The 15,206-nt window shown below is 43.9% G+C and overlaps 1 protein-coding gene across 1 annotated transcript; it reads right to left on the minus strand.

Annotated features, from left to right (window-relative positions):
* Positions 1-7,644: 7,644 nt before the first annotated feature.
* Positions 7,645-8,736, minus strand: LOC308651276 (sperm motility kinase 2B-like; the record flags this gene model as incomplete). The annotated part of the gene is made up of 1 exon (XM_081298202.1): positions 7,645-8,736. The coding sequence occupies one exon, from the start codon at positions 8,734-8,736 to the stop codon at positions 7,645-7,647; it is 1,092 nt and encodes a 363-aa protein (XP_081154328.1).
* Between the last annotated feature and the right edge of the window lie 6,470 nt (positions 8,737-15,206).

The following is a 15,206-nucleotide window of genomic DNA, read 5'->3' on the forward strand; positions in this document are numbered from 1 at the left end:
CCAAAAAGGATATTTTTTTGTAACTTTTCAGGTGCTATGTACAAACCCATTGGAGTAAGTGAATTTTCTAATTGAGCAGAAACTTTTAAAAGTATATCTGGAGTAGCCTGAGTGAAAAGCATACCATCCATATAATAAATAATATATGCATCAGGGATTTTTTCCCTTAGAGGCCTGATAGTCTGTGCTGATACTTTTGTCAAAACAAAATTTTGACAAAGTTGGACTATTACACATACCCTGAAGTAACACCTTCCAGCAATATCTCTTAACTGGTTCTTTAAAACTTATTGCTGGGACACTAAAAGCAATTTTTTACAATCATCTGGATGTAAAGGCATAGTAAAAAAAAATTAGATCCTATCACCATTAGATGTTAATCTAAAGGATTGGCTATAGGAGAAAAAAGTCCTGATTGTAAAACTCCAATGGGCTTGATAACATGATTAATTTCCCTGAGATCTTTCAACACCTCCATTTACCACACTTAATTAAAAAATCTGTGTATTCCCCTAAAAGTCAGTTCTATATGGCCAGCTTGAAGTTGTTCCTGGATCAACATATTGGCTTTTAAGTTTCTCCCCTGTTAAGGGCCACTGACAAACCCAAAATGGCTCTCTGTAAGCCAGTCAATCTTTTCTGCTGTTTTTTGGACCAGGAAGAAAATCAGTACCCTTGCCAAAATTTTGACTGGGTAAATTAACTAGTCTTCACTGGGGAGACAGGGTTATAAGTAAATACCCTTCATGTGAATTCCTTTCAAATTTCCTAGGAGAAATAAATTTTTGATTAAGTCCCTGAGATGACACAATTGAGTTTGGAGTTATCAATAACAAACCCAAGCTGCTTAGAATATCTTGACCCCATAAATGTACTCCGAAGTGTCTAGGATATAGGGTTTAAAGACTCCAGTATTACCATATTTATCATCCCATTAAAGATATTGAGCACTCTGTGCAGGTTGAGAAATTTGACCAATCCTTTCTAAGCTGGCAGGTGCAATGTGTAAAGGCCACTTCTTTGGCCAGTACCTAGTAGACATAACTGACTTGTCTTCTCCCATATCAAGCACACTTCTGAAATTTTTATGGTAGATTTTAAGATCCAACAGAGTGCACTCCTTTCTAACCAATTGACCCCAATATACCCGGTCTGGGGACCCAGAACTGGGGTTCTCACACAGGTCTTTTGTGGAGAGACAAGGCAAGAATATTCATTGTGCTACCACATCCCTTAGAGAAAGCTGAATAACACAATTCATTTGAACTATAAGCTTAATCACTTCTTCATAATTTGAATCAATAACACCTGGTAATACCTGAATTCCTCTTGGAGTTAAATTGCTTCATCCCATGATATTTAAATTGCTTCATCCTATGGTATTTTGTGGTAGCAGACTGTGAATCCCTGTAGGGATTTGTCATGGGCTCATTTCAGGAATTAAAACTATTCTCATGGCTGATCAGAGAGTCCCAAACTCTTGGCCCCTGGGGCAGAAACATCCTAGAAGGATAGTAATGCCAGACCAGCTGGGCTGTGATAGGCTTGATGACATCTCACTGTAAGCCCTGGACTCCTCTTCCAGTGTAAACTGGAACGCCCCTACTGTCTGGCAGGGCACTGCAGGCCCCACCTCTGGCTTCACCATGGCAGCGAAGATGGAATTGAACCACTTCTGCCATGCCTGCTGGAGCCAGGCTAACCTTTGTTCTGGATGGGAAGTGTCGTATCCAAATGGCGGAAGCAAGACCACCCAACCACAGATCACTAAAATCAATTCCCCCCTCACTTTCTCCATCAGACTGGGAATCCTCTGAATACTGCAGCTTGGTCTCTGGGATTTTACCAGGTAGTTTTATTTCCTTCCATCTTGGATTTCCCTTCCTGAAACTCCATCTGGCTAGTTCCTTCTCTAGCACATGCCCCTATCAACGAGTTTTGCTGACACTCTAGTGAAGAGCTCTCTCTGCCCCATTTACTGTAATTTAAATAGTCTTAGGTCTGGCCTTAAGCTTTCTGTCTGAGGTTTAGGAGCTACAGACTGGGTGTGACTTGACTCCGCCTTTTTAACCAAGCTACAGACAGAAAAATTCATCTGAGAGTGGCACAAGGCTATGTTCAAAGGTCCTAATTGCATTCTGCAGCCCTTCCAACAATTCCTCAGAGGACCAATGGTCTTCTTCTCTGTCTGCAAAAAGACACATTTCTCAGGCAGTCCAGTCTTTCTGAATATTCCCTATTGTACTTCTAGGTAGTTTAGTGGAGAAGCAACTTTTAAACCGTTTTCTACCTGGACTCTCCCAAGTATGCAAATTAGGCAATTATTCCTCACACAATCATGGACAGACATCCTTGAATATTTTTTAGGAATTGAGTGAGCTGGGTCCTCTCTTGATCTGTTTTCGAATATGATTAATTAATGTCTCCAGGATCATGAAGTAGAGTTCTCTCTCTAAAGCCTATGAATTCCCCATGTTACAATTAGCATCCCTTACTTTCCATCTGCAACCTGGTTTCTCTCACAATCCAATCCATGATACTGTGAGTCAACCCGCCAAATTCACACCGAATGCCCCTCTTCAGGCGCCAGTCTGCTGTGCGTCCAGAGCAGGCAACTGAACTGATGTCACTTGTGTGGATTTAGGGTGAAACAAAATACCACATAGATACAGAATATGTTTGTATAAGCTTCAGGACAGCTTCCCTGGCTCCTAGCCTCAGGCTCCCACAAGGGTGGAAAGAGAAATCACATTAGACATAGGGGGCACGCATTCTGGAGCTGGCTATTATTGGGGAACACTGTGTTTTAGAACATTCTATCTGAAAAAGGGCAAAGGGTAGCATTACAAAGGAACTGGTGAGTGCAACTCAACCCCACTGGGTAACAACTACTCATGGAGCCATTTCTCATTATCCGAGCAGAGGTAAAGCCCAAGTTATTGTGGGGCACAATAATTGTTCAGTATCTCTTGCTCAGGACTTAAGGGCGAGTATTTCCAGAGTGGCTCCCTCATCTGCCAGTGAAGGGATGGACTGGAACCTACCCTGGGACCTGGATCCAGCAAGGTGGGTCTGGATTGGGCCTCAGCTCAGGCGGGTGTCTGCTGGTGCGCGGTTGTGGCCCTGAGCTCTGATGGGACTCTGAAAGTGGCTTACTCTGGGCCCTGGCTCATGCACTGGTAGTGAGGTAGACTTGGGCCAGGGCTGAGTTTCTGCAGGGGTTCCACAGTAGCGTGATGGACCCAGGTCTACCATATGTCCTGAATCCGGCCCAGTTCAGTGAAGCATATCTAGGCTGGGCTTCAGCTCTGGCATGTTACTGTCAGTAGGCGGTGGTGCTCATTAGCTCTAGCAGGGCTCTGCCTGTGGCCAGATGGCCCTGGTCTACTCTTGGCCTTGGCACCCATGAAGGCCAGTGAGGTAGATCTGAGCTATGGTGTGGATCTGTAGCCGGCCATAGGAGGTCCTGGGCTGGGCCTGAGCTCGCGGGTGTCTGCAGGGGCAGTCCTGAGTGGCAGGACGGACCCTGGCATACCCTGGGTCTTAAACTACTATATATGTCAGTGAGGCAGATTTGGGCTGGAGCTCAGCTCTAGCCAGTGTCTGCCTGTGGCAGGATAGACCCCGGCTTACCCTGGGCCCTGGCTCCCATGCAGGTAAGCTAGATACATCTGGGCCAGGCCTCAGCTTCAGCAGGTTTTAGCCAGTATAGGGATATATAGACTCGGGCCTACCTTGGGCCTGAGTTGCTGTGCAGGTCAGCATGGTGGGTGTGGACCAGGCCAGAGCTCAGGAGGGAGTCTGCTGGTGGGTGGGGGCAGCACTGAGCTCCAAAGGGGGTTTGCAGGTTTGGGATAGACCAGGGCCTATTCTGGTTTCTGCCTCCCTCTGTGGTCAGAAAGGTGGATCTGTGCCTGGCCTGACCTCCGGGTGTGTCTGCCTCTGTGCAGAGGTGGTCTGTCCTGAGCTCCAGCAGGAATCTATTGGCGGAAAAATGGACTCCAGCCTTCCCTGGTCCCTGCCTCCCTCCTTGGTTGGCAAGGTGGATCTGGCCAGGCCTGAGTTCTGGTGTGTGTCTGCTGGTGGGCAGTGGTGGTCCTGAGCTCCAGTGGGGCTCTCCTGTGGCACGATGTATCCTGTACTATCCTGGTCCCTGCCTACCTCCTTAGTCAATGAGGTGACTCTGGGCAGAGCCTGAAATCTGGCGGGTATCTGCTTGTGGGTGCAGGTGCTCCTGAGCTCTGGTAGGGTCTGCCAGGCAGGATGGACCTGTGCCTACCTTGTGTCAAAGCTCCTATGGATGTCGTCCAGGCAGGTCTGGTCCGGCCTCAGTTCTGGCTGATGTCTGACAGTGGTGGGATGGACCTGGGCTTACAGTGGAGCCTGGCTTCTTGTGCAAGTTGGTGAAGCTGATCTGGGCTCATCTGAGCTCAGGTGGGGATCTGCTTATGAGAGGAGGCAGTCCTGGGCAGGCCTGAGCTTGGTCGGTTTCTGCCCCTGGGTGGAGGTAGTCCTGAGCTCCAGCAGTGTCTCCTGTTAGCTGGATGTATCCGGGGCTTCCCCAGGTCCTGGCTCCTGCACTGGTGGGTGAGGTGGATCTGGGCCAGGCTTGAGCTCCAGTATGTGAGTCCTGAGCAGTCCTGAGCTCCAGCGGGCCTGTGTCAGTGGTGTGATGGACTTAGGCCTACCTTGTGCCCTGGCTTCCGCGCTGGTCAGTGAGGCAGATCTGGGCCAGGCTTGTGCTCCAGTGGGGGTTTGCCACTGGGTAAGGAGCTCCTTGGCCGGGCCTGAGCTCCAGAGTGTTTTTGTTGGTGGCAGAATGGACTCGGGCCTATCCTGGGGACCTGGCTCCCATGCAGGTCAGGGAGGCGGATCTGGGACAAGCCTGAGCCCCGTGTGGGTCTGCAGCTGGCCATAGGAGATTCTGGGTGGGGCCAGAACTTCAGCAGGTGTCTGTTTGTGGGTGGTGGCGGTCCTGAGCTCTGGCAGGGTCTGCCAGTGGTGAAATGGACCCATGCTTACTCTGGGTCCAAGCTCCTGTGGATGTCATCCAGGCGGGTCTGCTTCCTCCTCAGTTATGGCTAGTGTCTGGCAGTGGTGGGAGGGACCTGGGTTTACAGTGTGGTCTGGCTACAGGGCAGGTTGGTGAGGCTGATCTGTGCTGCCTCTGAGCTCAGGTAGGGATCTGTTTGTGGTCTGAGGCAGTCCTGGGCCAGCACTGTCTCCAGCCAGTTTCTGCCTCTAAGAGGATTCAGTCCTGAGCTGTTGTTTGAGCCAATGTCTGCTGTTGGCAGGATGTACTGGGACTTCTCTGGGCCCTGGCTCTTGCGCCCTGTGAGATGCATCTGGCCCTGAACTGAGCTCAGAAGTTTTTTCTGCAGGTGGGTGGTGGCAGTCCCAAGCACAAGCAGGGTTTTTCCAGTGGCTCGATGGACCTGGGCCTACCTTGTGCCCTGGCTTCCTCGCTGCTCAGCAAGGTGGATCTGGGCCAGGCCTGAGCTCCAGTGGGGGTTTGCTGCTGGGCAGAGGAAGTCCTTGGCCGGGCCTGAGCTCCAGAGTGTTTTTACTGGTGGTGGAATAGAGTTGGGCCTACGGTGGGACTTAGGTCCCACGCAGGTCAGCAAGGCAGGTCTGGGTTATAACTAAGCTCTGGCCTGGAGTCTGCTGGTAGGCAGTGGTGGTCCTGAGTTCTAGGAGGGTTCTGCCAGTGGTGTTATGGAAACAAGCCTGCCCTTGGACCAGGATGCCACGCTGGTGGGTAAGTTGGATCTGGATCAGGCCTGAATCTGTGAGTTATCTACTGGTGGTGGGATCATCCTGGTTTAAGCTGTACCCTGGCTCCCACTCAGGTCAAGGAGGTGGATCTGTGCTGGGCCTCAGCTCCTGCAAGGTCTGTTAGGTGAGTGGAGGCGGTCCTGTGCTCCAGCAGGGTTCTGCCAGTGGCGTGATGACCCGGGCCTACCCTGGGCCCTGGAACCCTGTGCAGCTGGGCAAGGCAGATCTGGGATGGGCCTGAGCTCTGGTGGAGGTGTGCCACTGGGCAGAAGAAGTCCTTGGTCAGGCTTGAGCTCAGACGGATGTCTGCAGGTCGGGAGATGTATTCAGGCCTACCCTGGATCTGAGCTCATGCACAGGTCAGCAAGGCAGATACAGGCCAGGCATGAGCTCAGGAAGGAGTCTGGTGATGGGAGGAGGTGGTCTTGAGCTCCAGCAGGGCTTTGGTGGTGGCATGATGGAAACTGGCCTACCTTAGGCCCTGGCTTCCATGCTGTTCAGCGAGGTGGATCTGGGCCAGGCCTGAGTCTGGCTGGGGTCTGCTGGTGGCAGGAAGGAATGGGCCTACCCTGAGCCCTGGCTCCCACACTGATGGCAAGGTGGATTTGGGCCAGCCTTGAGATAAGGAGGGGTTTTGCTAGTGGGCGGAGGCAGTCCTGATCTTTCAACCAGCAGGGTTCTGCTGGTTGTGGGATGGACCTCGGCCTATCCTGGGCCCAGGATCCTGTGTGGGTTGGCTAGTCGTAACCTGCTCATACCTTAGCTCCTGCAGGTGTCTACCAGTGGGCAGAGGCTGTCTAGACCTCTGGCGAGGTCTTCCAGTGTTGGGATGGACCCAGGGCTACCTTGGGTCTGAGCACCAGTGGATGTCGCAAGGAGTGTCTGGGCTGGGCTTCAGTTCTGGCAGGTTTCTGCCAGTGGTGGGAATTACCCAGGGCTTGCCTGGGCCTGTGCTGGTCAGTGAGGTGAATTTGGGCCTAGCTTGAGCTCTGAGGTGTGTCTGCCAGTGGGCCTGTGCCAGTGGCACAGTGGACCTGGGCCTACCTTGTGCCCTGGCTTCCACGCCGGTCAGTGAGGCGGATCTGGGCCAGGCCTGAGCTCTGGTTGGAGTTTACTGCTGGGCAGAGGTGATCCTTGGCTGGTCCTGAGCTCCAGAGTGTTTTTGCTGGTGGCGGAAAAGACTCGGGTCTACCCTGGGACCAAGTGCCATGCAAGTCAGCAAGGCAGGTGAGGGTCATGCCTGATCTCAGGCTCCCACTGCTGGTGGGTGGAGGTGGTCCTGAGCTCTGGTGGGGTTCTACTTGTGGCATGATGAACCCTGGCCCACCCTAGGACCTAGCTCCTGAGGTAGTCAGCGAGGTGGATATTGGCCAGGCCTGATCTCAGGCCGGGCTCTGCCAATAGCAGGATGGACCTGGGCCTACTCTGGGCCCTGGCTCCTGCATGGGTCCATGAGGCATATATGTCACAGAATCTCTGACCATGATTTTTGCAGTCAGTGAAGCAGTCTCAGCTGAGACTACACAGAATTCTCTAAGGGGCACATTGCCGATAGAAATGGCTTAGACTTGCCCACAATTCATTTGTGGCTTCCAACATCTCATGTCTTTATCAGGATGTGGTAGAGAAGACTCCTGATGTCCCTGGTGGATCCAAAGTACTGTCAGCCAGAACCTATGCAGAGGAATCTAAGGTAGTTTTCATATTTAGCTTCTGCAGGTCTTCAGAGTCCATATGACTCATGCCCAGGCTGAGATGTCAGGGTCAACTGATCATGTCTTCTGGCTGTCCACTATTTTAGCTCTCTGGTTTTACCTCTCCACTTCATCAGAGCCACACTTATTAGGCATCTGGAATATTTCTTCCCCCTTACATTAGAGCCACCTTATTGCTGACACATGGTATGCAATAGCACAGTTTTGGGACACAAGAAACAATTCCCCTAACCACCCACTTCCAGTGCTTCCTCTTGGCATGCTGTTGCCCAGAGTCAGACTGGGTGGGTATATCAGGCACCGTGGTCCTTGTAGTCAGGGAGTAGAGATGAATGGCCGGAAGGCTGGCCCTTCTCATAGCCTTTTTCCCTGCCTGTTTGGCCTCCTCAGGCAGCCGAGGCATGGGGAAGGTGGGAAGCACAGGCTCGCTAAGACTCCTTTTGGTGATGCCAGTGAAATGGGAAAGATCCATGGGGCATGGGTGAGGCTTAACCCTTGGAGGCACAGGCTTCCCCTGGAACATGCAGCCTGGCCCCTGGCTTTTCTGGTGCTTTAATATAAGGTATGTCACCATGGCTGTATTGAATTTCCTAGTGGCCAGAGACACCCAGGTCTTGTGTGGATCATGACCCAGATCACACAGAATGGTCATTATTTTTGGGTTTGGGTGTTTGGTGAGTGCCTCAGTAAAATGCTGGGGTACATACTCCTCACCCTGGGTCAGCCATGGGTGCTGAAGAATTTGCTTGGCTGTAGGCCGTTTCCTGGGGTTCAGGGTCAGTATTTGATGGATAAGTCGACGCGCCTCCACTGGAACACGGTGAGGGATGTTGTATGTTCCAAGCACGATCTGCCTCAGTAAATCCTGAGTGGTGCGCCCCACAAAAGGGCGGGTCCCAGTCAACAAAAAATATAGCATGATGCCCAGGCTCCAGATGTCCACTTGGGGTCCCTCATGTGCTTGCCTCAGGACCGCTTCGGAGGCAAGATGTGAGAGAGTGCCCCAGAAGTGGCTGAGATTTTGGCCAGAGGTAAACCAGGTGCTGAGGCCAAAGTCAATAAGTTTTATGTTGCCTCTGGCATCTACCATGACATTCTCTGGCTTAAGGTCTCGGTGCACAATTCCCTTGTCATGGCAGTAGTCCACGGCACCCACCACCTGTTTGAAAAATCTGCGGGCCTTTTCCTCCTGCATGCCACCTGGTGGAATATGGTCAAATAACTGTCCCCCATCTGCGTATTCCATTATGATGTAAATATTTCTCTGAGTTTCAATGATCTGAAATAATTAAATGATATTCGGATGATCTAGGCTCCTCATAATATTTGGTTCTGAGAGTACCCGGATATTCTTCTCAATTTGCACACCACTTTGACTGCCACTTCTGCCCCAGTGAGGTGATGGCGAGCTAGTTTTATCTGGCTAAATCCTCCTTGCCCAATGACCCCTAGAAATTCATAGTGGTCCTTGACCACTTTCTTCTTGCAGGAGCTGGGCCTCTGAATGTTCTGACTATGCATCCTCAGCAGAACTACCACTAAGGATGCTAGCCCAAAAAATAACAGAATAAAACAGTATCAAAAAAGCCAACCGCCAACCACTAAATGCACTATCTGGGTATCCGACAGGTCACCACCAAGAGCTTCCTGTACTTGTGGACAAAAACTACCACAGTCACTTTCTCATATATCTTACTCTTTGAAACTTTCTCATAATGGCTCCTTGTGACATCAAAGCAAGCAATCACCCAGTCATACCTTGCCTAAAGCCCTAGTGATCCTCTCACTTTTGAGCCTCCAGAGCTCTTTCTGTTTTCAGAATAGGAATAAGGAAAGTCTTCAGGTTTTTTTTCTCCTTGCTTTAGTGGGTTATGAGACATTTACTTGTTTAGAAATTAAAATTTCTATGGAACTTCAACATACCTTTTATTTTCAGTCTAAAATTCTGTAATAATTTTTTTGCTTTGAAGACCACAATGTATCTACACTCAAGGTATTCAATTTTTTTTTTCAAACCTGGAATAACTGGTGTCAAAAGGATGGTGCCACCTCACTCACATGGTGATACTATAACAAAATTGCTCTCTTCCTTAAGATACCATAGAATATACTGGTATGGATGAGAGTGAGAAAAAGTTGATCATAAATTCTCCATATAGTCCTACATACAATGCATATGCATTACATTTTAATACCAGTAACTGAGGGGGATGGGTTAGAGATGTAAAAGAACTGCATTTTGTGTTACTGAATATAGATCCACACCAAGGGTATTTTTCCATCTTAGGTTAAAAGGGAATGCCCAGAGTAACTACATGGTAATACCTGTAGGAGAAACTTAAAATGAAGGGAAATTCAAATATTTCATGTAAAAATCAATTATATAGGAGAGAAGATAATCATTCATGAACACAAGGCAGAGTGAATCAGGAGCTTTCCCTGACTTAGAAGAACACAAGTTCTACTGAGTCAGCAGCCTCCCTGCTTTCCTTACATGGACAAAAGTGCCAACTGGACCAACAGTTCACCCTGCTGTCCTTATAAGGTCATGATTCATACCAAACCAGCAGCTTGCCCTGCTTTCTATAAAAACACAATTCATACTGTAACAAAAGCATGTCCTACTCCTTATGGTCCAATTTTAGGTAATTATCTCATAATATTGCCATTTATGAAAAAAAGGTCTTATTCCTGGGTTGGGATTAGAATCTAAACAAGTGCACTGAGAGATATAATTCAACTATAACACACTCTATTTCTATTTTTCTGCCACGGTTTTTCCAAAGGTGTTGAAATTTATTTTATGCTGTTTCTACATCAATCCATATCATCATATGACCTCCCAGGTTTGTCAAGGAAGTGCATATCCTTAGTGTGTAGGGTTATGAAAATTCCTGATGTCCACTGACCCAATAACCTTTCACTTGATTCACCTCTTAACTATTGCACTGGCTATCATCACCTCACTAAGGACCAACCTGCCAATACATGAACCCTTTTGTGGGGAGGCTATTGTACCAAAACCACAGCAACACCATTTCTTTATTACATTGTTTATATCTCAGGGTCTGTCATAATTAATATTCCATGTAATACTTGATATTTAAAATTGTCTATTCTTTCTTTTATAAACATTATTACAAATTTGTGAAGTTTATTATTCTTTTCAAAGAATCAGCTCTGTCTCACTGATTTCTTCCATTGTTTCTATTTTTAATATAATTAATCTCTGTTCTTTGATGTTTATTCTGCTTGATTTTGGTTTATTAGCTACCCAGATAACCCCCCTACCACTACCCAATATTTCCCAGCTGTAAAAATGAAAATTTGTGCCTTTTTCTTATTTCTAATATGTTTTTAATGGTATCAATTTCCAAGTACTGCTTTAGATGTGGTCTAACAATTTTTAGATGTTGTTTTTCATTAGGTTCAGTGTCCATTTTATTTGCTTTTTCCCATAGATTCTTGAGATTTGTGCTTTTCCCCAAGGTTTTGAAGACATTTTTTTATCTTGCTGTTTTCTAGTTTGAGTCCTTTGTGGTGAAAGATCACACCAATTATGTTTTCAATTATTTAAATTTGGCAAATTTTCTTCATGGCACAGGATATGCTTTATACTCATTTATGTGCTTTGGGTAGAAAACAAAAATTAGTATTCTGTTATTGGATTAAGTGTACTATAAATATCTCTTATGTTCATTCCTTTGAAGATACATGGCTTATATTAATTTATCTGTTTTGGAAATATTGATAAAAGTTAGTTAGTATTTTGTTTTTTGGTTAAGTGTACTATAAATATCTCTTGTATCCTTTTCTTAAAAGGTGTTAAGTTCTCTTCTTTCTTTGATATTTTCTGCCAAGTTGTACTATCAATTGTTGGAAGACTGGTTCATTCTCAAAAGCTAATGCTTCAATCCTTCTCTTCTTTTCTCTCACCTCACCCAACAAAAATAAAGAAGTAAATAAGTACATAAATAAACAAGTCACAACTATAAAAAAGTTATCCATAGTCAATAGGAGAATAAGAGTGGATCAGAACCAATCATGTGACATTAGCCTTAATGTCCTAAACTCTTTGGTGGAGCACTTTTGATTGCCAGAATCTTGGAAGTATTTACATGAATTCCCTCAGAGTTACATGTTCTTTCTTTCTTCAGATGATTTATTAGGATGGATTTCAGCTTCTTGTTATAACTTTTGGTACTCACCTGTTCCTCCATCTGACTTTAACCTTAGGGTCAGTTTTGTGTTTTTTTCCAAATAAAGGTTGTCCAGATGTGGAGCTGGGGATGTGGCTCAAGTGGTAGCGCACTGACCTGGCATGCGCGGGGCACTGGGTTCAAACCTGAGCACCACATACAAATAAAATAAAGATGTTGTATCCACCGAAAACTAAATATAAATAAATATTTTAAAATTAATAATTTTTTTTAATTTTAATAAAAATAAATATTAAAAACAATTTCTCTCTCTCTCTCTCTCTCTCTCTCTCTCTCTCTCTCTCTCTCTCCTCTCTCTCTCTCCCTTTAAAAAAAAAAAAGAAGAAGAAGAAGGTTGTCCTTATGTGTTTGTAGTTTAGCAGCCACTGACACCTAGGTTTTCAATTCTTTTTATCATCTTCCACTTCTGTGTACTACACTCCTATTCCATCAGTCTATAACTTGTCCCTCAGTGCTCTCACATTCTGTGAACACAGCTCAGAATTCGTAATAGGAGGATTAACCATGGTCTCTAAGTCCCATCCATTTTTCTAATAAAATAGTTCTACATTTGTCTTTCAGATATGAGACATGAAGTAAAAATTGGGAATAAAGTTTATTTTTACAAAAAGTATACTCACACTAAACAAAATTTAAGGACCATTGGTTTGAATTAATATATGTGTCTATTTTCCACCCTCAAATGGACTTTAAAGATAGCTTTTCCACATTTTCACATATATTCTATTTCCACTCTTAAAATCTGTGAACATTACTTTACTGATAACAGGGAAGTCAGGCACTAGAAATTGACGTCTACAGAATATTTTATACAAAACAACTTAATTTACAACCCTTTCAGCAGCTTATGGAATATTTTTGAAAAATAGGCCAAGTTTGATGAAACAATGTAAGTTTTAGCAAATATAAAATATAATAGATATATTTCCATACATTGTATCATATCATAATGAAATGAAATTAGAAATCAATAAGAAAAATAGAAACCACATAAAACATGGAGATGGAAAATACCATTAAAAATGGGCTATAAAGGAAATAAGAAATTATTCAAAACACATGATAATAAAAATACAACATATCAAAATTCCTGGGAAACTATGTAAGCAGTTTGAAGAGAAATAAAAATGTAGCCTTTTATACTAATTCAATATTTTTTTCATTTCAAGTTTAAATATTTTTAATACCTTTGGCCTTTGGAAGACTCATCATATCCACATTCAAGGTATTCAGTGTTACATTATCTTCCAAATAATTGGTGTGAATGTATGGTAGAACCTCACTCACATCATGATACTATAACCAAATGCTGTGTTCTCTAAGATACTAGAATGCAGCCTAATGCCTATGGTGTTGAAAGGGAGTAAAGACTCATCATAATTTCTCCATAGGGTCCTCATCAGATTTCTCATTGTAAGTTCTGGAATGCCACATTTTCTTTATCCATTCATCTGCTGAAGGGCACTGAGTTTGTTTCATAACTTTGCTATTGTGAATTGAGCTGCTATAAACATTGATGTGGCTACATCACTGTAGTATGCATCTTTTAAATCATTTGGGTATATACCAAGGAGTAAAATAATTTGGACAAATACTGGCTCCATTTCAGGTTTTCTGAGGAATCTACCTATTGCTTTTTGCAATCCCACCAGCCATGTATGAGTGTAACGTTCCCCCCACATCCTAGCCAACATTTATTGTTGCTCATATTCTTGATAATTGCCATTCTGCTTGGAGTGAGATGGAATCTCAGGGTAGTTTTGATTTGTATTTCTCTAATTGATAGAGATGTTGACATTTTTTTCATATATTTGTTGATTGTTCATATTTGTTCTGCTGTGAAGTGTCTGTTCATCTCCTCTGCCCATTTAATATTTGTGTTATTTGTTCTTTTGGTGTTAAGTTTTTAGACTTCTTTGTATAACCTGGAGATTAATGCTTCTTCTGAGGTGCAGGTGGCAATGATTTTCTTTCCATTCTTCCCCTTGCTGTGAAGAAGCTTTTTAGTTGAATACCATCCATTCATTGATTCTTTATTTTACTTATTGCACTTGAGGGGTCTTTTGAGGAAGTTTCTTCCTAAGCCAACATGATGGAGAGTCAGTCCTACATTTTCTTCAAGTAAACCCAGCGTTTTGGTCTAATGCCTAGGTCCATGATCTACTTTGAGTTTTGTGCAGGATGAGAGATTGGGGTCACATTTTATACATTTTATTGTGCCACATATGGATTTTTTCTTTTCCTAGCATCATTTGTTGAAGTGGCTATCTTTTCTCCAAATGTGTTTTTATGGCATCTTTTTCTAGTATTAGGTAACTGTATTTATGTGGGTTTGTCTCTTTCTCTTCTGTTCTGTTGTATTTGTATTCATATTTATTTTGGTGACAATAACATTCTGTTTTTGTTACTATACCTTATACCTCCATAGTACAATTTAAGATCTGGTGTTTTGATGCTTCTTGCATCACTTTTCTCACTAAGAATTGTTTTGGCTATTCTGGGCCTCTTACTTTTTCAAATAAATTTCATGATTACTTTTCTATTTCTATGTAGAACATCATTGGAATTTGAATAGGAATTGCATTACATCTGTATAGTGCTTTTGGTAGTATGGCCATTTCGACAATGTTAATTCTAAAGTCTTCTTCAATTTCTTTCTTTAGTGTTCTGTAGATTTTATTGAATAGAAGTTTTACCTCTTTTGTTAGAGTGATTCCAAAATTTTTTTGTTTTTGTTTTTCTTTATTTCTATTTATTTATTTAAAAATTTGAGGCTATGGAGAATGGGACAGTTTTCCTAATTTCTCTTTCAACTGATTTACCATTGGTATATAGGAACACAAAAAATTATTTATTGATTTATGGGTGTTAATTTTATATTCTACTACTATTTTGCTGAACTTGTTTATCCGTTCTAGAATCTTTCTGGTGTAGCTTTTTTGGTCTTCTAAATATAAGTTTATGTCATCAGCATATAGATAATTTGAGCTCTTGTTTTCTCATTTGTATCCTTTTAATTTCTTTATTTTGTCTATCTAATTTCTTTACCTGGAGTTTCAAGAATTTGTTCAATAGAAGTGGTAAAAAGAGGACATCCCTGTCCTGCTCAAGGTTTTAGAGGGAATGCTTTCATTTTTCTCCATTCAGAATGCTATTGACCTTGGTTTTACCATATATAGCTTTTACCATGTTAAGGCATGTTTCTACTATCCGTATTTTTTCTAGTGTTTGAACATGAATGAATGCTAGATTTTGTTAAATGCTTTCTGTATCTATTGAGATAATCATATGACTCTTGACTTTAATGTCTATTGATGTGATGAATTACATTGATTTCCATATATTGAACAAACCTTGCATCCCTGGGATGAATCCCACTTGATCATGGTGCAGTGTTTTTTTAATATGTTTTTGTGTGTAATTTGCCCGTATTTTATTAAGAATTTTTGCATCTATGTTCATTACACATATTGGTCTGAAATTTTCTTTCCTTGAT

Source organism: Spermophilus citellus, assembly GCF_964194105.1.
Source record: "Spermophilus citellus genome assembly, chromosome: 6".
Classification (NCBI taxonomy): Eukaryota; Metazoa; Chordata; class Mammalia; order Rodentia; family Sciuridae; genus Spermophilus; species Spermophilus citellus.